The 22,092-nt window shown below is 47.1% G+C and overlaps 1 protein-coding gene across 1 annotated transcript in view; it reads right to left on the bottom strand.

The window, feature by feature from the left end:
- LOC138748077 (SPARC-related modular calcium-binding protein 1-like) overlaps positions 1–22,092 on the bottom strand; it is a 66,197-nt gene that overhangs the window by 17,607 nt on the left and 26,498 nt on the right. The window contains exons 7-11 of the mRNA XM_069907770.1: positions 20,019–20,087; positions 18,745–18,937; positions 16,241–16,323; positions 14,882–14,960; positions 11,589–11,836 (exon numbers count right to left, since the gene is read on the bottom strand). Coding sequence (XP_069763871.1) covers positions 11,589–11,836; positions 14,882–14,960; positions 16,241–16,323; positions 18,745–18,937; positions 20,019–20,087 — 672 coding nt within the window. The remainder of the gene's footprint in view (positions 1–11,588; positions 11,837–14,881; positions 14,961–16,240; positions 16,324–18,744; positions 18,938–20,018; positions 20,088–22,092) is intronic.

The raw sequence follows: 22,092 nt of genomic DNA, 5'->3' as shown, positions 1-22,092 counted from the left end.
GTTCATTGATCATTCAGGAATCTGATGGAAGAGGGGAAAAAGTTGTCCTTGTGCCGCTGAGTGCTTGTCTTTAGGCTCCCGTGTCTCCTTCCCAATGGAAGGAGAGTGAAGAGGGCATGGCCTGGGTGGTGGGGGTCTTTGAGGATAGAGGTTGTTTTTTTTTAAAGGCACCGCCTCATGTGGATGTCGTCAATGAACCTTGATGTCGCAGGCCGAGCTAACAGCCCTCTGGAGTTTATTCTTGTCCTGAGAGTTGCGCCTCCGTACCAGACAGTGATGCAACCAGCCAGAGTGCTCTCCGCGGTCCACCTGTAGAAGCTTTCAGGAGTCTTTGGCGACGTACTGAATCTCCTCAAGCGCCTCATAGAGTGTCGCCACTGGCGAGCCTTCTTCGTGATTGCAAACATTCCTCTGACATCTCCCCTCCGTTCACCTGGTACCTCTGGCCTTTGGTGTGGTCACCCAAGGGAAAAATGTGCTGACTGTCCACCCTATCCGTAATTTTGTGGACATCTCCTCCTTCTTCCTTCCAAAGAGAAAAGCCCTAACTTTGTCAAACTTGCTTCATATGACATGATCTCCAACCCAAGCAACATCCTAGTAAATTACCTCTGCACCCTCTCCATAACTTTCACATCCCTCCTGTAATGAGGTGAGGAGAAGTGAACGGAACACCTCAAGGGTGGCCTAAAAAGAGTTTTATGGTGCTGCACCCTTGCCTGTGGAGTTGAAACCTTACCTATAGAGCTGCAAGATTACTTGTCTTTACGATTGAGAGAGTAAAGTAAAAATAAATTACAGGTTATTTTAGTACAAGTAATAATTAATCATTAACAATTAATAAATAATGATAACAAATATTATTTTATTAGTAGTATTAGCGCAACACTGTTACATCGCCAGCAATCGGAACAAGGGTTCGAAACCCGCACTGCCTGTAAACAGTTTGCACGTTTTCCCCATGTCTGCATCGGTTTTCCCAGAGTGCTCTGGTTTCCTCCCACCATTCAAAATGTACTGGGGTTGTAGGTTAATTGGGTATAACTGGGCCAGTGGGCCAAATGGGGCTGTAACTGTGCTGCAAGTCTAAAAAAAGGGATAATTATTCAACTTCTCATTATCGAAGTTTTCAACACCTGTTTGAGTTGCTGGATTTTGCAGAATGAATGCGAGGTATTTTTTTTTCCCCAGGTGCAGCGTTTCCTCACCTGAATAGATAGGTCCGTACACTATCATCCCACTTGTTCCACGAAGGAAAATGTATTCTCTACACGTTCGCATGATCAACATGGGCAGGAACCTACCATTCACGTGACACAGCCCGAAGTGGATGCTAGTTGGTGCAGGCTTCAGAAACTTGCTGCATCCAGTGTTTCTGACTGAATCCTGGCAACAGGCTTGCCAAATGAAACAAGAAAGTACAGCAAAGAAGTAGAACAAACCAAAAGAATAGGACCCAAGGAAGAGTCTAAATTACACTGGACAACAATTCTTTTTCCAAAAGGTTAGTATCCTGACAAAAACAATTTGGGGATTGTGATAGACAGCTTCAAGCTGAACACGAAGGTAATTTCAGGTTTGCTGCATCACATAAGAGGTTGGAGAAACATTCAATTAACTTTTATTGAATTGAGCCTGTTTAATCACATCATGATGTTGACACACTGCATTAGTTCAACTGACCTAAAAAGGTTTTGCCGCTGATTTTCGTTTGTACTCAGCATCTGATGCCTCTCGTGCCAGTGCCCAACAATAGTCGGCTGGTATTGATGGATTTCCAATTGCCCTGATATTGCTTTCCCGTGGTCACCATGTCTTGGTGAAACCTTTCACCGTGTTCGTCACCGAGATCAGCCGGGAAAGAGTCCAAGTGTGAAGGCAGAAAATGAATTTTCAATGAAGCGTTATACTTCGCAGTTTTGTCCGCTTGAAGCAGACTTAAAGTGTGACTGGAAATCACAAAAATAGGTTATATCTAAAACACGGTACATGATAGGAAAATCTTAAGACAATTTGTGTGATCAGCCAGCCCAAAATGCATAAAATACACCCACAAGGTTCAGGAAGAAAAACCTTTGTTGTCCAGTGTAATTAATAGAAATATCTACTCTGAACTTTTCACTTTCCACGAAATCATTTCATTTCCTCAGTACTATTAACCCCACCAGTGTTTCCTAGCCCAAAACTGACCCTGCAAATTAGTTTTTCGCTACAAAATATTGTTTTGCTTGCACACATTCGGTCTTCGCCCAACTCCTCAAAATGTTTGCTTGCAACTCCAGCGTTACTGCAAACGATAGGACATCTTCACTTTTGTTTTCTCCGGACTTCATATTTGCAACTTGGTATTTGACTTTCCAAAGCACAGACCCAACAAAGGTATAAATACTGCAACAGCCCACAAAACATTTTCTCTCTTCATTTTGTCACCTTTAGCCAACTATTTACTGGAACCAAAAGGGACCAACTTCATTGGCAATGAGGAACCACGGTGAACACATTCTTAAGGTGACTAGTAAAAACTGAATAGGCATGATGGGAGCAGACAAAAAATAAAAATAAGTTACTTTTTTAAAAATAAAGTAAGTTGGGATCTGAAATATCTTGCCTGGAAGTTTGGAAAAGAAAGCAGATATTAATTTTGGAAAAAATATTAAATATTTAAAAGAGACTACAGAGCAATCTCCATCGCCATCTCGATCCATGTGGTTTCCAGCTCCACTTCCAGCCCAATTTCAGGTCACCGCCACCCCGATTTGGCTCCACTGTTTCCACCTCTCCTTTACCTGCTCTCACTCTTCCTTCCGGCCATCCACCCCCTTCAATCTCCCCCCCTGTCTCTCCACCTCTCCCAACCACCTTCTGTCCAACACCCTGAGCCCACGCTGGCTGACCACGCTCCCTCCACCATCTGATCCTATTGTATGGCAGAGAAGGCTTGAGGACCTTCTATCACCAATCATTTGTTCTCTCGTGCTCTATGACGTCGATCATTGTCCATGGGATCTTAGTTCCTAAGAACTAGCTCAAGTGTCAACACAATAAAAAATGTAACTCACTAAGTTGCCTTGGAATGTGCAAGTGCACGTTCTCACAAGCTGCATATGTGTTAAATTCTCTTTGTTTCATATCTTTACAGTTAAACTTAAAACAAAGGTTCCTGAATATACCCATCAAAGCTAAGTAATATAAACAGAGGTGCCAGAATAACTTAATTATTCCTTATCCATTTATTTTCCTTTTCTGGGGTTAACCAGGCCACTTTGAAGTTTACAATAAGCAAGGATCATCTCGTAGGCTCACTCTATTTATCAATATAGCAAGGAGGATGATCCTTTATGGACAGATGAATAGTAGTTTGATCTCTTCCCAAGAGCAAGCTCCAACTAGATGCAGTTGGCATACACATGGGTCACGCCTAGCAGTATTCCCTCTTCTTCTCATTCCCTTCAACTTTGCAGCTGCCTTGTGGCTTGGACCCGAGCTACTGAGTCATTGCTGCCCAGGAGGTGGCCATTTGGTCCATCAGAGCCATCCCAGCTCTCTTCAGAGCAGTGGTTCTCAACCTTTTTCTTTCCACTTACATCCCACTTTAAGTATTCCCTAGGCCATAGGTGCTCTGTGATTAGTCAGGGATTGCTTACGGTGGGATGTGGGTGGAAAGAAAAAGTTTGAAACCCACTGTTTTATCGTCCCTCATTGACTCGTTATGTGCACGGATTCATAACTCCAAAGGAAATGGGCCAACAACAATTTTTCTCGAGCAAAATATTAATTGGGTCTAGAGCAGTGATTCTCAACCCTCCCTTCCCACTCATATCCCACCTTAAGCCATCCCTGACGAATCACCGAGCACCAATGGCAGAGGGATTACTTAAAGTGGGAACTAAGTGGAAAGAAAAAGTTTGGGAACCACTGATCTAGAGCATCCCAGTCAGCCCCACACATTCCAACCCCATAACCCCACAATGTTACTTCCTCCAAGTGGCTACCCAATTTCCTGAATTAATCATGAGACATTTCCACTTCCATCATCTTTGAAGGCAGCAGGCTTACCCTGAATATGCAAAAATGTTCCTCCTCACCTTTTCCTCCCTATAACGGTTAGCACTATGCTTTTAGAGCACCAGTGACAGGGGGTTCAAATCCGGCACTGTCTAGAAGGAGTCTGCACATTCTCCTCATGTCGGCATGGGTTTCCTCTGGGTGTTCCGGTTTCCTCAAACAATTCAAAATGTATTAGGGCTGTAGGTTAATTGGGTGGCACAGGCTCAATGGCTGGGAGGGCTTGTATCTCTAAATTTTAAAATGTAAAATTCATGCCTGAATTCTGTCATCATGAGTTTTTATACTATTATCTAATGAGAAAAGCATTCTTGTTGGCTTCATCTTAGTCTGCCATTAACTTACAACACCCCAATCTTTACTCTTAGATTCCTGAGAAAACAACAAAATAAAGAGTATGTGTTTCCTTACTTTTGAGATGTCATTTTGTCATTCATCAGCTTGAAGTTGATGGTAGGGCTCGGAGCTAGGATGCCCACCCCGGGGATTGGCTGTGTCCCCTCACTTGGAGCTAGGATGCCCACCCCAGGGGATTGGCCATGTCCCCTCACTCGGAGCTAGGATTCCCACCCCGGGGGATTGGCTGTGTCCCCTTACTTGAAGCTAGGATGCCCACCCCGGGGGATTGGTTGTGTCCCCTCACTCGGAGCAAGGATGCCCACCCCGGGGGATTGGCCATGTCCCCTCACTTGGAGCTAGGATTCCCACCCCAGGGGATTGGCTGTGTCCCCTCACTCGGAGCTAGGATGCCCACCCCGGGGGATTGGCCATGTCCCCTCACTTGGATATCTGAAGCCCACCCTGGGTGATTTACTATGAGCCTTTTATATTTTTGAGTTTTACTCCCTGCCACTTTATCTACAGAAATCTTACTCTTTTCCACGGAAACCCAAGGTTCTGAGGAACCCCATTTGGGAAACCCTGCTCTATTGTAAGGCAGGCCATCAGCAGAAATTGCCCAGTCAGAGAAAGAGAAGCCAGAGATCCTCCCCCCCCCCCCACCCCACCCCCCCCCCCCCCCCCGAGACACTGATTCGCCTCCAGCATTCCCACAGACTCCACGCATCCAAACCATTGGCAACCTGAACCTCTGACACGATCGGGAAGCTCTCAGCATCCTCTCGCCTCCCGGTTCCAATACCTGGCACCCCTTCAGCAAATCTCCAGCCTTCCACAGCCCTTGGCCGCAGTTGTCAGCATGGGTTCCTCGCTTTTCAGCTGAGGGCCGTGAATTAGGAAAGTTTGCAGTGATTTAACAGCTAGGAATGCTAAACTAACAGCAACCTAAATTTAAATTTAGACGTACAGTACGCTAACAGGTCCTTTCAGTCCATGAGCCCGAGCTATCCAATTACACCCAATTAACCTACAACTCCTGGTACGTTTTGAAGGGCCGGAGGAAACGCACGCAGACACGAGGTGAAGGTACAAACTCCTTACAGACAGCGCCCGATTTGAACCCAGGGCGCTGGTGCTGTGATCGTGTTGTGCCCACGGTGCCTAAATGGTGGCTACCGCTAACTGTGCCATCCCCAGGAACGAGGGGAAGTGGAGGTAGGGGGGGACCTGTTTGCATTTGACCATTTGTCTGAAACAATCGATTCATTTCCGCTTTAAGACCAACCTGCTTGTCCACATTTTCAGCCACCTAACGCTTCCTCAATTGGCTGAACGCCAGAATTTATCCGCTATTGCTTCCATGTTTTCCACAGTTGATAAGGTTATGTAAAAGAACTAATTTTTTTAATTCATGGCCCAAGTACTTTTAGCCAAAAGCAGTGTTGGGGAAATGGTAACGCAAATCAACAAAAGGTTGTTTCCTTGCATCCCCTTCCACGAACGAGTGCATTCCTTCCATTTTTAATATCTTTATCCCACCCAGCCCATTTTCACCTCCCATCTGTAGTAAGCTTCAGTGGACTCTAGGTGGCAGCCCACGTCACATGCAAGTCATTGTGATCAAATTAAGTTCACCTTGGGTCATTGATCCTCTGTCCTGCTCGAGATTTACAAGGAGCAAAATAAGGCAGTTCTGCCCATTGACCACGTACTTTAGCTTCACCTCCTGCCTTCGCTCTTTATCTCCCATCTGCTGAAGTGACTCGCCCCTTTTTTTAAAAAATTGTTGAGACGCATCCCTCAAAACCTTCTGCCATTGCTTATTGGGAAATTCGTCAGATCTCCTTGACGCTGACTGAAGAAAAGCAGGAAGAAGTTACAGGGTTGGCGCCATCGCTTGCCAGACCCACCCCCCAACCTCCCCCCCCCCACTGGCGTCACCAGCGTCCAGCTCGACGCACGCTGGTGACCCTCCACCCGCCCCAGGCCACGTCGCGAGTGCGCGGCAGGCACCACAAATGGAGCTTAAGGCCATAAAAGCAATGCTCTCTGCACCTACATCGGGGGGGGGGGGGGGGGAAGATGGCAACAGCTCCGCCCCCGCTGAGCGAGTTTATGAGCTTTCCCCCCCCCCCCCCCCCATTCTGGCTTCGACGCTGAGAAACTAATCTGTGGCGTATTAATAAATGTAAAGAAATCAATAATGCTACCAGTCTTCACTCTGTGAGGCACGTAACAGTGTCTCAAGAAAGCAGCTTCTATCAACAAGGATCCTCCCCACCCAGACTACCATAGGGTAGGACGTACAGGAGCCTGACGACGAACACCCAATGGTTCAAAAACAGTTTCTTTCCCCACCCCCCGCCATCAGATTTCTGAGCGGGCAATAACCCACAGACATGGCCTGACCAATTTCTCTTTTTTTTTTGCACTATTTATTTTTTAAATCTTGTATTTGCAGAATTGTGATATATAGGAATTTTACACTTATAATACACAATACCGCTACTGCAAAACAGCAAACTTGTGACCCACATCGATGACAATGAACCTGATTCCAAACCTAGTTGTGCAGAAACGCTGATGGCCTGATTGCGGACATTACACAGCAATCTCCCCAGCGCGCTGGGCATGTCGTAGATGGGGGAGGGGGAAGGGCCAGGAGGATTCGGTCGGAGGGAGTCCCTGGTATCAGGGGCTGTTAGTCAAGTAACTGCAGTGGACTGGCAGAATGACTTTTCAAGCATCTGGATCACATTTCAACAGCACCAGAAGTTTTGGACACTGGGGATACTCACGTCAATTAGCTCGACTCTCGTCAATTAGCTCGGCGTTTGCCAGGGCTATAAATTAACAATAAAAAGGCATGAACACCTCCACAATTTAACAGACTCAGTTTAAGCTGCCACCAAGGCACCCAGAAAGCTCGTCTTATTCACTGGAAAACCCATGAGGAAAAACGATTAGAAAAGAAAAGCTTTTGGAATAAATCCATGAACTTATTTAATGTGATCCTCTTCTATGAGCTGATTTCATCGACCATAGAGCATTGCAACACAGAAATAGGCCCCTTCAGCCCTTAAAATCAGAATCAGGATTTATTGCCACGGCAGTCGGTGGTTCAGAATGCAAGCATTCATATTAGAACCATCTTACAATATTACTATAAAAAAGCAAAAATATTCGTGCACGAAAAGTAAGGCAGTGTCTGTGGTTCTTTGATTATTCAGGAATCTGATGGCGGAGGGGAAGAAGCCGTCCTTGTGCCGCTGAGTGCTCGTCTTCAGGCTCCTGTAACAGAGTTACAGAGGGCGTGGCCTGGGTGGTGGTGGGGTCTTTGAGGATAGAGGCTGCTTTTTTAAGACACCGCCTCATGTCGATGACCTCAAGGTGTGAAGTCTGGGGCCTGTGATGTCGCAGGCCGAGTTAACAACCCTGGAGTTTATTCTTGTCCTGAGAGTTGGCGCCTCCATACCAGGCAGTGATGCAATCAGAATGGTCTCCAAGGTCCACCTGTAGAAGTTTACGATAGTCTACGGTGACCTACCAAATTGCCTCAGACACCTCACAAAGTCTAGCCACTGGGGAGCCTTCTTTGTGATTGCATCAACGTGGAGGCTTCAGGATAGATCCTTGGAGATGTTGACATCCAGGAATTTGAGGTTCTTGACCCTCTCCACTACTGAGCCCTCAATGAGGACTGGGCCGTGTTCCCCTGACTTCCTCCTGAAGTCCACAATCATCTCACATTGAGCACAAGCTTGTTGTCGTTACACCACTCAATGAGCTGATCTATCTCCCTCCCGGACGCTTCCTCATTGCCGTTTGTGATTCTGCCAACAACTGTGGTGTCATCGACAAACTTGTAGATATCGTTGAAATTGTGCCTGGCCACACAGTCATGGGTGTATAATGAGTAGAACAGTGAGCTAAGCACGCATCTTTGGGGTGCTCCTATGTTGATAATCGGTGAGGAGATGATGTTGCTTCCAATTCGTGCTGACTGTGGTCTTCGGATGAGAAAGTCAAGGATCCAGTTGCAGAGGAGGGTCCAGAGGCCTAGAGTTTGTAGCTTCTTGACCAGCACTGAGGGAATAACGGTAATGAAGGCCGAGCTGTAGTCGATGAAGAGCAGCCGTGTGTATGAGTTTCTGTTTTTGAGGTGATCCAGAGCTGAGAGAAGACCCAGCAATATTGCATCTGCTGTGGAGCGGTTGTGACGACGGGCGAATTGCAGCGGGTCCATATCTTTGCTTAGGTAAGCGTTAATTCTGGCCATGACAAGCCTCACGAAGCATCTCGTCACAGTCAGAGTTATTGCTACAGGACAGTAGTCCGTGCCTGAACCCTTTTGTTTGCCTAGTCTCACTGACCTGTACCCAGTCTTCTTGAGAAGGGGTTTCCACTCGAGAACCATTTCTTCAAGTTCAAACGCTGGGTCACAATTGAGTCGTCCTTTCTTCTGACTGGTGAATTAACTAGTTTGATTAATAATTTGACATTATTCGCCAAATGCAATAAACATTTAGTATCTCTGACTTTGGAAATGCGAGCTCAACTATTTAATTTAATTTTTATATTTTAATTTAATTTTGACATGCAGCACTTACAGCCCACGAGTCCGTGGCACCGTTAACCTACAATGCCGGTACGTTTTGAAGAGTTGGAAGGAACCTGAGCACCCGGAGGAAGCCCACGCAGACGCGGGGAGAACCAGACAGCGGCGGATTTGAACTTGGGTCACTGGCGCTGAAACAGCGTTGCGCTAACCATGCCTCCCCTTATTTACTATTAGCACATCTGAAACGAGTTCGAAATGCAAAGCGGTGTTGATATTTCCGCACATTCACCCTTTACTGAAGAAGCGGTGAATTGCCACAAACCTAGACCTTCATCAAATGCGAGCCACCCTTTCGTTACAGCCCTCCATTTCTCCCTGCAGTGAGGAATGAGAGGAGAAATCCCACTTTTCCAACATTTCAGACTTCTCTGTCCTGTGCGTTGCTCTTCAGTAGGACCATATTATCACCAGGAGAGTCATACACAATGAAGGCTCTGCAAGTCAACAAGCGTGGGCAGAGAGAAGAGCTTCTGCCGTTTATTGTGTAGGGGGTGCATCAAAACAACGATCTAACTCTTCTGCATCTACAACGTGGGGCTGCCCTGTAACACTCTCCTGCAATTTTCCTACTATCCAATTACACCGGACAACGAAGATTTTGCTTCCTGTACACTTTTTGGGCGTATTTCATGGATTTTGGGCTGCTGATCAGGAAAATCGTCTTAAAAATTTCCTATCGCATACCGTTTATTTTTAGAGATAACCTATTCTTGTGATGTCCCGTCATCCTCTACTTCAAGCGGACAAAACCGTGCAACATGTCACTGAAAATTCATTTTCTGCATTCGCACTTGGACGTCTTCCCTGATGATCTCGGTGCGGTCGGTGCCGAACACGGTGAAAGGTTTCACCAGGACTTCGCGACCGTGGAAATGCGATATCGGCAGGGCTGGCATCAAGGGAGGGCACTTACGGGCATTTACCCCCTCCCCCCATGCATAACACTAGCATTGTTAGCGTCACCAGACTCCACACGATATAAGCAGTGTGTTTGTCTGCTACATTGGCGGGAGGGGGAACTGTGATGGCGTCGGCGCACGGAGGAGGTTCACGGGAAGTAGGTAGGCACCACCACCCCTCCACCCCACAGAGCAAGTTTTCAAACGTCAGATTGTGCCCCCCCTCCGGGGTTACTTTAACACCCCCCCATTAGACATGCTCTGACGCCAACCTTGGGTATCAGGGCAAAGGGAATCCATCAACGCTGGCTATTGTTGGACACTAAAATGCATCAGATGTCGAGAAGAAACAAAAATTGCCAGCAAAACATTTTTAGGTCAGTCGCACTAACACAAAGTGTCAGCAACGTTATGCGATTAAACTCGCTAAATTCAATAACAGTTAATTGACTGTTTCCCCAACTTCCTACGTGATACAGCAAATCTGAAATTGTCTTTGTGTTCAGCTTGACGTTGTCTATCACAATCCCCAATTTCTTTTCAGGAAGCCAACCAGCAAGAAGTACGAGTGTCACAGAGTAGCACAAAGTCATAAACACAAGCCCACTCAAGAACATCTTTCCTCCATGATCTCGCTACATGTCAGAGACCGGAGACCATGGAAGCCTGATGGGCAGCAGCGTGGAGATAAATGACAGGAAATGATCATTGGGGAAGATCAGAGGATCGGATCGGGAGAGATTGCACAGAGGGTGGGCAAATGAGAGATCATGACAAGTAGGGATGGGGGGGGGGTTAGTTTCCCTGCAGTTTAATGCCTAATAATATTTATCAGCATTAATTGCTCTGTGACAGTGGGCTCACATGTGGAGAAAGTTCCCAATCCTGCTTATGACTCAAGTCTTGGAAAGTTCTATCATGAAACACGTGGAAGTTTTGCAACATGCGATGGAATATCAAGTGCGTGGGTTACAAATGGTTCATAACTTCTGCCAGCAGGAAGCATCAGGTCAAAACTTTGACCTTGATTGCTTTGTTCTTCAGGTTCAACATTTGTTCAACTTCTCTCGTGTAGCGACTTCACTCTTTACTGTGAAAGGATGGTACACATCCACAATACTCCTTACAGTAATTAAGATACAGACAAGGTCGAGAAAGATAAAGCTGCAATATTCAACAAAATATACACCAGGCTCCAACACACTGAACCAAGAATCTAGAGTACAGTGTGATCAATGTACAGTAAAACCCCTGGTATTCGGCCTCCTACGGATAAACGAGTCTTCTGGTTGCTTGAGACTGAGTGTTGCGTGAATGGAGAAATTTTAAATTTAGGCACACAGGCCATTTCGGACCATGAGTCCGTGCTGCCCAATTTACATCCAATTAACCTACACCCCACCATATGTTTTGAATGGTGGGAGGAAACCGGAGCCCCCAGGGAAAACCCACGCAGGCATGGAGAGAACATAAAAGCTCCTTGCAGACAGCGTGGGATTCGAACCCTGGTCCCAATCGCTGGCGCTGTAAAGGAGTTGCATTAACCATTAACCCTTCTGGATAAAAGGAGTTTTACTGTACTACCAGGTAATCGCTGCCCACTTCCAACCGTCCCTAACGTTGAAGAATATGAGGCCAGAAATATTATTAAAACATGTGCCTACTTCTGCTTTTGATGAACCCCAAACATCCTTTCAGCTCGTTCAATGAAATGGATTTGTTGCCATTGAGGTCGCAGTACTCCACGAACTTCCTGGTGCACTTTCTTGGCTTTGCATTCTTTCTCAGGTAAACCTTGAAGGGCCTCAGTTCTTTCATAGAGATCTCATTATTGAGGTCCTTGTCCAGCCGACTGAAGTACCAGCGAATAGCACGGTCTTCCAGCAGAAAGCCAGCCGACCTTTCAGAAACTCTGCAGGGAAACAGAATACACGTCTACTGTAACGGAGTCGCAGGTTCCGTTCCCACTGAGACAATAACCTCAACTGTGGCATCAAGAGTGGCCTCAACAACTGTAAACACCCCAATAAAAATACAAGAAACTCAGCAGGTCAAACAGTGGACTTTATATATTTAAATTTTAGACATACAGCACGGTAACAGGCCCTTCCGGCCCACGAGCCCTTGCTACCCAATTACACCCAATTGACCTACACCACCCCTCCCCCCCGGTACATTTCAAATGGTGGGAGGAAACCAGGCCCCCTGGGAAAAGCCCAGGGAGAATGTACACACACCTTACAGATAGTGCGGGATTCAAACCCCATTCTGGTTACTCATGTTGTAAACATGTTGATCTACATGGACTTTACTGAGACATTTGACAAGATTCCCCACAAGACATTCATCTGGAAAGTCATGAGGTGCAGGATCAGTGGAACCTTGGCTGCATGGATAAAATAATTGGCTTGGAAGAAAGCAGAGAGTAGCAGTGGAAGGAACGTATCCTGCCTAGATGTCGGTGACTAGCGGAGGGGCCGCAGGGATCTGTCCTGGGACCCCTGCTCTGTGATTTTTACAAATGTCCTGGATGAAGAGGCGGATGGATGGGTCAGTAAGATTGGAGGAGTTGTGGACAGAGCTGAAGGTTGTCGAAGGTTACAAGAGAATATAGACAGGATGCAGAGCTGGGCAGAAAAGTGGCAGATGGAGTTCAATCTGGATGAGGTGATGCATTTTGGAAGGTCAAACCAGAAGGCTGAGTACAGGGTTAATGATCGGTGACTTAAGAGTGTGGATGAACAGAGGGAACTTGGGGTTCAAATCTATACATCCCTCAAGGTCACCGCACAGGTGTTAGGATAGTTAAGAAGGCCCATGGGACGCTGGGCTTCATTAATAGGGGGATTGAGTTCAGGAGTAGATTTGCAACTCTACAAATCTCTGCTGAGACCACACTTAGAATACTGTGTTCAGTTCTGGCCAATGGAGAGGGGACAGAGGAGATTTACCAGGATGTTGCCTGGATTGGAAAATAAGTCCCATGAGCAGAGAGAAGACTTGATAGAAGTCTACAAGATTACAAGGGGCATAGATATGGTGGACAGCCAGTGCCTGTTTCCCAGGGCAGGATCAGCAAACATCAGAGGACATTTGCACAAAGTTAGGGGAGGGACGTTTAGGGAAGACATCGGGGGTAAGCGTTTTACACAGAGAGTTCTGGGTGCCTGGAATGCCTTGCGGGGTATGGTGGTGGAGGCTGAAACATTACGGCCATTTAAGAGACTGATAGACGGCACATGGATGAAGGAAAAATAGAGGGTTACGGGGTAGGGAGGGGTTGGTACTATTTTTAGGACCTTGGCACAACATCAAGGGCCTGTCCTGTGCTGTAGTGTTCTATGTCTATGTTAACCTCTACACCAACCATGCCGCCCAAAAAAGGTAAAGATACATAACCAATGTTTCGGGGGTTGAGCCCTTCATTCATCAACGTCCCAGCTACGCCTGCCTGTTTGTGGACTTTGCGGAGCAATCCCTGCTGCCAGCCAACACAGGCAAGGCCCCTCAACTCTTCCTCCGATATATCGACAACTACATCAGGGCTGTCTCATGCACCCGCGAAGAGCTCGTCAACTTCATCCACTTTGCTGCCAACTTACACCCAGATCTCAAATTCACCTGGTCCATCTCCAACAATTCTCCCCGCCTTCTTGATCTCTGTCTCCATCTCAGGAGACAAACCTTCCACTAACATATTTGATGAACACTGACAACGACCTTGACTCTACTTCCTCCGTTCCTTGAGAAAGGGCTCAGGCCCGCAATGTCTTTACCTCCTATGGATACTGCGAGACCGGCTGAGTTTCTGTGTTTTTATTTGCTATCAAAGTTTTCCACCTTTTGGCTGGAGATTATCTTTCAGACCAGGTTAGAGTCTCTTCCCAGTGACCAGACTAGGAAATTGGGCCACTGTGTCAAAGCTAAACATGAGTAGAGAACAGTCCTACACTGTCCCAACATGTTCACAACAGCAGTCCAAACCAACAATTGTTAACTTTCTACTCCAGACAATCTCGCACCATGCGCACACAAGACCACAGGATACAGGAAGAAGTAGGCCATTTGGCCCATCAAATCCACTCCATCACAAGCTGATCCATTCTCCCACTCAGCCCCACTCCCCTGCCTTCCCTCCATAACCTTTGATGCCTTGGCTATTCAGATAACTATCAGTCTCTGCCTTCAATACACCCAATGACCTGGCCTCCATAGCCGCCCGTGGTAGCAAGTTCACCCTTGGGCTGAAGAAATTCCTCTGCGTCGGTTTCAAGCAGGTGCCCTTCAATCCTGAAGTTGTGCCCTCCTATCCTTGACTCCTGTAGCACAGAAAGCATCTTTGCCATGTCTACTCTGCCCAGGCCTTTCTAGATTTGAAATTCTTCTATGAAGTCCCTCTCATTCTTCTGAACTCCAAGGAGTACTGTCCAAGAGCCCGTCAAGTGTTCCTCATATACTAAACCACACCAGGAATTATTCTTGTAAATCTTCTCTAAACCCTCTCTACATGCTTTCTTAAGAAGCCCAAACCTGTACCCCGTACTCCAAGGGAGGCTTCAATTATAAAGCCTCAATAACACATCCCTGTTCTTCTATCCTATTCCTCCAGGTAATTAATGCCAACACCTCATTTGCCTTCTTCACCACCGACTCAACCTGGAGTTTAACCTTTCGGGTATCCATTTGTGCCAAGTTTGCTGGACATTTTGCATTGTTCACCCACAAACAGGAGCAGGCGGAGGCTGCCTTGGCCGACTTTAGACATTCAAAGGAAAGAGCAACGCAGAGTTCAGTTGCAGGTGCTCAAGTGGCTCTCAAGAGTCATTGGCTTGTCCCTTTATTCACAGCAGCAAGCGAGCAAGAGAGAATCTGTTCTGCCATGTAAAAGTACCAGGAGTTGGTGGGAGACCCCCAAACCGTTCCCCTTTCAGTCACCGTCAGTGCAGGTGAGCCATACCTCCTAGCCTGGGCCATTTCCATAATGAGAGACTTCAGCAGTCCGGTTACAAATTCGGTCTTCTTCCCACCGGGGCAACCTGAGGCACAAAACAAACACGACGAGCAGGTCAAAGCAATGAGCTTCATGACTCTGATCACGGTGGCAGACAATTTGTAAAGGATAGACCTGAGAAACACCAAAAAATGTGAACGCCAGTTCACCGCATTATGGTGCCAGTTGACAGACGGGCAGCACAGTTGGCATAGCCGTTAGGACAGTGCCATTATGGCGCCAGTGATCGGCACCAGGATTTGAATCCCGTGCTGTCCGTAAGGAGTTTGCACGTTCTTCCTGCGTCTGCATGGGTTTTCTCCGGGGGGCCCCAGTTTCCTCCCACCGTTCAACTCAGACCAAGGGTGAAGGTCACTTGGGTGTCACCGGGCCACACGGCCTCATGGGACAAAAGGGCCTGTTACCAAGCTGTAAGTATGTATGTAATAGTGACCAGCGTTCCAGGAAATCTCCATGTTCTGCAGAAAGTTGATGTCTGGTACATCAGCCTAGACAGGGGCGTCAGTTTAACCTCATCAGCCCCTTTGGTCACACAGTTAACCCCATCCTAAAGTAGCAAGTTCAAATCCTGACCAGTTGGTTGGACCCACAACTCGGTGACTCTTAAGCAGCAGGGCCAATACCAAGCCAAAATCACTGGTCGCAGTACAAACCAGACCTGGACCTTTGATTTCACTGGTTTTCCAGACACTTATTGTAAAAGTGATAGGAAACTGGCTCCCTACAATGCTTTTGTCGTCGTTCGCATTCCAAGCTTCTCGCAAAAGGAATGGCACAGAATTTTAAATTTAGACATACAGCAGGGTAACAGGCCCTTCTGGCCCACGAGCCCGTGCCGCCCAATTGACCTACATCCCCCTGTACATTTTGAACAGTCGGAGGAAACTGACGCAGACACGGGGAGAATGTACCGACTCCTTACGGACAGTGTGGGATTCGAACCCGGGTCGCTGGCGCTGCTAACTGTACCGCCCTTAATCCATTCAGCCTCACCAGCAATCCAATCGTGATGAGCTTCCCTCTGTCCCCATCCCAAAAAAATAGTGCAGCGTTCTGTGCCTCCACCCTTGTACCCTTGACGGTCCTCCTGAGAGAAGGAGTTCCTTGTCCTACTCTTAGGGCAAATAGGTTTTGTTAACCGCTTCACACTGATCACCTCTGCCAGTGAAAGGATTCCCTCTTTCATTCCTTCAAAACCACTTCATTATTTTATACACCCCTGTTAGGATGCGCCTTCCCCCGCCCCTTCCGTTGTGTTCCTTGGATCACCCTCGGACATCTCTGGTCAATGGGACCATTACTCACCTTGGAGCTTCCGGTCCCTGAAGAGGGGGCCCATCTCGGATACTTTTGTCCTTGCCGCGCTCCCACAATCAGGTGTCTGGTTGCTGCAGAGATAATGGTAGAAAACAAAAGAGGACCTTCAGCCTGAAAATGGACATCAGCTCTCAGTTTGACCACTCCAAGCATTTCAACGAGTTCCCTCAAATATGTTTCTCCATTCCGTTCGAATCAGAGAATGCCCCTCCAATCTAATGGTTGTCCACTCAGACCAGCACTTGGAACATGGCAGCAAAGTGTCAGAAAATGGTCCTTCAGCTCGCGCAGTCCATCACTGGTTGTCACTAGGGGGGGTGCGGACTGCATCAAGTGACACCCTCAGAGGGGGTGACACCAAAATGACTGTTCTATAACATTTTTGTACAGTGTTTCATCATTATTTTTAACAAAAGCATCCCTGTAGTCAGTTATAACACCAAAAACATTTCCCGTAAGCCCAGCTGACATGTATCAATATACCCTCAAGGCTAAAATTCAATGCTCATTTACTTTTATAGTTGCTGCTTTTGTCAAGTTTTCCTGCTGAGTTTCTCCAGTGTTTGTGTGTTTTTTTGTCAAATTTTCTGGTGGTTTTAGCTACAATATTATGGTCATTAGTATCTGTGAACCAATATCATTTACTTTTTTGAGAATGAAGTGGTTGAAAAAAGGAAAAGAAGATCATAAAAGGTTCTGCTCAGTTACTAATAACGTAACTAATAAAGTTGTAAAGATTTTACATAACAGTCTTGTTGTTAGTATTCATAGAAACTAAGGAATATTTTGGTGATATACGGGAATTACAATGTACAGGTAGCATTAGTGCATTACTAAGGAATCTGCATAGTCTGGTACGGAAGAAGGTCCATGGGGGTGGGGTGGGGGGGGAGTGCGACACCATGAGTTACCGCGCTGGGTGATGCCACTGCATTGCAATCTGATCTTCATCCTGCACCCACCCCAGTTAATTCTCAGGCCAACAGGCAAAGGGCCAATAATTGGGCAAGGACAGGAGGGCGGGAGAGGAAAGGTGAGAAACGATCGGGGGAGGAGAGGGGCTCTGTGAATGTGGAGCTGGAGAGAGAGACTGAGCTAGAAGAAAGGGATATGGGAAGGGTAGAGGGGGGGGGCTAATGAAAACCAGAGAAGCCAATGTTCAGGCCATCCGGTTGGAGGGGGCCCAGACAGAAGATGAAGTGTTGCTCCTCTAATTTACGGGTGGTCTCAGTCTGGCAGTGCATGAGACTGAGGACGGGCACGTTGGCAAGGGAATAGGGCAGGGGCCTGAAATGGGTGACCACCGGGAGATCCCCGGCATTTGATGCGGACAGAGCGAAGTTGCTCAACGAAGTGTCTGCGTCCAGTCTCTCCCATGTGGAGGAGACCACAGCGGGAGCCCCGGATGCAGGAGATGATCCCTGCAGATTCACTAGCCAAGTGTTGCTTCGCTTGGAAGGTCTGTTGGGGGGGACGAGGGAGGAGGGTGAGCGCACGTGTGACATTTCTTGTGGTCACAGGGATAGGTAACAAGGGGGTGCTTCCCGACCAAGGACAATGAATGCCTAAACATTGAGAATTGCATTCTCTCTGCTCTCAGGTGGTTAAATTGTCATCCTTTCCCCTCGCGTTGCATTTATTTCCATTCGGAAGAATGAGTAAACATGTTATCTCCTTGCAATAAAGGTTAATCAATGAGCAGCCAGGATGCGCAGGGCAGCTGCCCCTCTATCAAGTTACCTGCTGCTTCATTTAATCCAACTTCAAGGGACGAAAGTCTGTAGACGCCATGATTGAAGTACAAACCCAATCCTGGAGAAACTCAGCAGAGTGTCCTTTATACAGCAAAGAGAGAGATACAGAACTGATGTTTCAGGCTTGAGCCCATCACTGTTTTATTCATAAAGGGCTCAATCATGAAAACATTTTGATCTTTGCTCTATAAAGGATATTGTTTAACCTGCTGAGTTTCTCCAGCATTGTGTTGTTTTACAACTTCAACCAGATTCAAAGCCTGTTTCATTCCTGTTGTTACCAGACTTTTGAACAGAGCTCCCATTAAGCCAAGATGTTTAACCTTCCTCTAACAACGGTGTAACGGGCTGAACCGCGCTAAACGACAAACCGGGTCACAGAGGTCTGAGTCGGCAAGAGCAGGAAGCAGGAGGATTGGGGTTGCTGCCACTCGTCAGAGATGACATCATTTCCGGGCTGAGAATCAGGAACGTGGGTGCTTTAAAAAAAATGCAGAAGCAGTTGGTCTTAACTACAACGACTGGTAAGTTTAGTTCATCACTAAGCGACCACAACGGTTTGTTTTCCTTCTTTGCACTACCTATGTATGATGTGAAGGTTGATTTAGCTGGATAGCACACAAAACCATGGTTTTCCACTGTACCTCAGCACAATGCAACGAACAATTCAATTTCTTTGCCAGTGGCGAAATAGTCACAAACTAACTCCAGGTCTGCCTGTTGGTGTACAACACTCACCGTGCGGTTGTGCCCTGGATGGAGTGGCCTGAATCAACTTGAACACACCAGCAGTATCCAGTGGCTTGGTGGCATTGCACCTGCTTGTACAATCCCCCTGCGCTGCACTGCGGAACAAAGGCTCCCTCGTACTGATGCTGCTTGGCTTCTTCGATGGCCGCTTGCCGCTCCTGTTCACATGACACTGGCTGGTCTGACAAGGGGACAGAGTAGCATGCCAGTGTTAAAAGACACACCTTTCCTTTTTGCCCAACCAGATGGGACGTGCTCCATCAGGGAGACCCAAAATGGGTTCATGAAAGGTGGGTCATGATGTTTGGCAAATTCACTGGAGCCCTTTTCAGAAGGCCGGCACGGTTAGCACAAGCCATTACAGCGCTAACAACCTGGGAACAAATCTAGTGATGTCTGTATGCCCTTCCCCATGTCCGTGTGGGTTTCCTCCGACTGTTCAAAACGTATGGGATTTGTAGGTCAATTGGGTGGCACGGGCTCATGAGCCGAAAGGGCCTGTTACTGTGCTGTATGTCTAAATGTAAATATACAGGTACACGATCCTTTATCTGGAACCCTTGGGGGACAGTATGTTCCGAATTTTGGATTTTTCAGGATTTCAGGACAAAACCCAGCTGCCCCAGATTTAGCCCCCCCCCGAATTGTGCTGCCGTATCCACCCCCTTCCAGTCGCGCTGGCGTCTCTCTTCCCCGCTTCCCCGCCCGCCTGATTCACGCTGCTGTTTCTCTCTCCTCCCTCCACCCACCCAAGTTGCGCTACCGTATCACCCCACCCCACCCACCTGAGTCACGCTGCCGTCTCCCCCCTTCGCCCACCTGAGTCGCGCTGCCATCTCTCCCCCCCGCCCCCACCCCGTCCAACCTAGTCGCGCTGCTGTCTCTCTCTTTCTCCCTCCCTTGTACCAGGAATAAAATGCCAGTTTTTGTAGCGATCCAGATTTTAGATGTCCAGATAAAGGATTATGTACTTGTAATAAGAGGAGTGGATCGAATTGGAAGAGGTAGATACTGAATTTTAGGAGGCGTCCAATAAGGTGGCACATAAGATTGGGGCAATTTCAACAAGACTGGGCAGGAGTGGGTGATAGTTGACTGGACACGAACATTTATAACTTTTGGACATTCAAAGAGATGACCTCCAACCAAAGGAACTACAACTGGCACATTACGAACGTGTCAAATGGTACGAATCAAACTGACGTATCAAATGGAGTACGTATCCGAGATATCAAGTATCAAACAGAGTTGCTCTCACTTACCAAGCTTTGCACTGCGGTTCGACTTGGCGTCTCTGATGAGTAGGAACCACAGGACTGGATAGATCAGATCTGAAGGGCACACGCAAGCGCATTAAACATGGGAGAAAGATTCTCTGCTCCTTAAGTTGCTCAGATGTTCCCCTACCCATTCTACACAAATTGGGGTGTTCTGAGTATCGACCGTCATCTGTTCTCGAAGAATCAAGTGCCTTGAGATGCTTTCTTCTATCCCGTAAGGGTTCAAGCTACGCAGACCCCAATCTATTCCATTTCAAAATGGAGGGCAACTCTTGGTTTCACCCGCCCGGATTTTGGTGGGGGGGGGGGGGGTAACAGAAAATTGAGGTGGTCAGGAAAATTACTGTTCACCAGTGAACATCGACTAGACCGTGCTCCAGGTATATGTTTATTTAATTCATATGGAAATAGTTGGCATTCGGAATCCCAGGCCTGTGTGCGTCAAGTTATTTCATAATAGCATAGAAACAGGCCCTTTGGCCCAACTTGTCCACACCAGTCCCTCCCCAAGCATTGGTCCATCTTCAGGAGGGGGATAAAAATAATTGCTTTCTACAGCAAAGCCTTTATCCAACTCCTGGATTCACTTCTCTCTCCCTCTCTCTCTCTCTTCTCACATTTGGGTAATTACACCCACAGCAGGTTTTGCTGAAGGTTTCTCTTAGCGTAACACTTCTGACAAAGATTTTCACTTGCTGAAATTCTCATTTGGAAATTGAGGAGCATGTTATTTTCTACACATTGACCATAATCCATGCTGCCATGCAGGACTTGGGAGTGTTTGTGCATGAATTGTAAAAGGTTGGTTTGCAGGTGCAGCAGGTTGTCAAGAAAGCAAATGGAACATTGGCCTTCATTGCTGGAGGGATGGAATTTAGGAGCAGGGACTTGCTGGACCTGTACAAGGTCCTGGTGAGGCCGCATCTGGAGAACTGTGTGTGGTTCTGGTCTCCTCACTTGAGGAAGGATGTACTGGCTTTGGAGGTGGTGCAGAGGAGGTTCACCAAGTTGATTCCAGGGATGAAGGGGTTAATCTAGGGGAGAGACTGAGTCCATATAACCATTTATAGAGCAGAAACAGGCCATGTCGGCCTTTCGAGTCTGCACCGGTTCACCAGAACAACTCCACTAGTTCAAACCTCCCGCTCTCCGCCAATAACCCTCCAACCCCCTCACCTCCATGTTCACATCCAACCTTCTCTTAAATGACAGAAGGGACCCTGACATCTGGGACTTGTTGGAATTTAGAAGAATGAGAGAGGATCATATAGAAATGTATAAAATTATGAAAGGCATAGATATGATATAGGTAAGTTGTTCCCATTGGTGGGGGAGACCTGAACTAGGGGTCACAACCTCAGCAGTCAGGTTAGTAGATTTAGGACAGAGATGAGGAGGAACTGCTTTTTCCAGAGGATGATGAATCTGTGGAATTCGCTGCCCCTTGAAGCAGCGGAGACAAGGTTGGATAGATTTCTACAGAGTAGGTGAATTAAGGGATATGGGGAAGGGAGGTGGAGATGAGCCGATCATCAGATCAGCCATGTTTACATTGAATGGTGGAGCAGGATCGACGGGCCGAATGGCCGACTCCTGCCCCTATTTCTTAGGTTCTCATGGCTGATGGCGACTGTTCATAAAAGAACATCAGCACGCCTGGTTTGTGGCCGATGGCCAGCGCTCTTCAATGAACAGTGGTGCCCAAGTACTCCCATCAAACCCCTCGCCCAGAACCAAGTGCCTTTAGTGGAGCTGGGAGATACTTTGTGAAGTATCATCCAAAAATCAGGGCAGTTCCATTTTCTTGTTCCTTGAGGAAGGGCTCAGGCCCAAAAGATCAGTAATACATCTTTACCTCCTTTGGACGCTTCGAGGCTTGCTGAGTTCCTCAAACATTTCCATATTTCTAGCATTGTTGTTCATCCAATATCATTAATACTGTATTCTGAAGAAGATCCATAATGATGTTGAAAGGGTCTCTCAGTAAAACACATTCTTTTCAATTACTTGAAGAATGCCATTAATTGTGTCTAGAGTTGCTCCCTCAGGACTGGAC

The sequence above is a fragment of the Narcine bancroftii genome, chromosome 13 (genome assembly GCF_036971445.1).
Source record: "Narcine bancroftii isolate sNarBan1 chromosome 13, sNarBan1.hap1, whole genome shotgun sequence".
Lineage (NCBI taxonomy): Eukaryota > Metazoa > Chordata > Chondrichthyes > Torpediniformes > Narcinidae > Narcine > Narcine bancroftii.
This window is presented reverse-complemented; position numbering and strand designations above follow the sequence as displayed.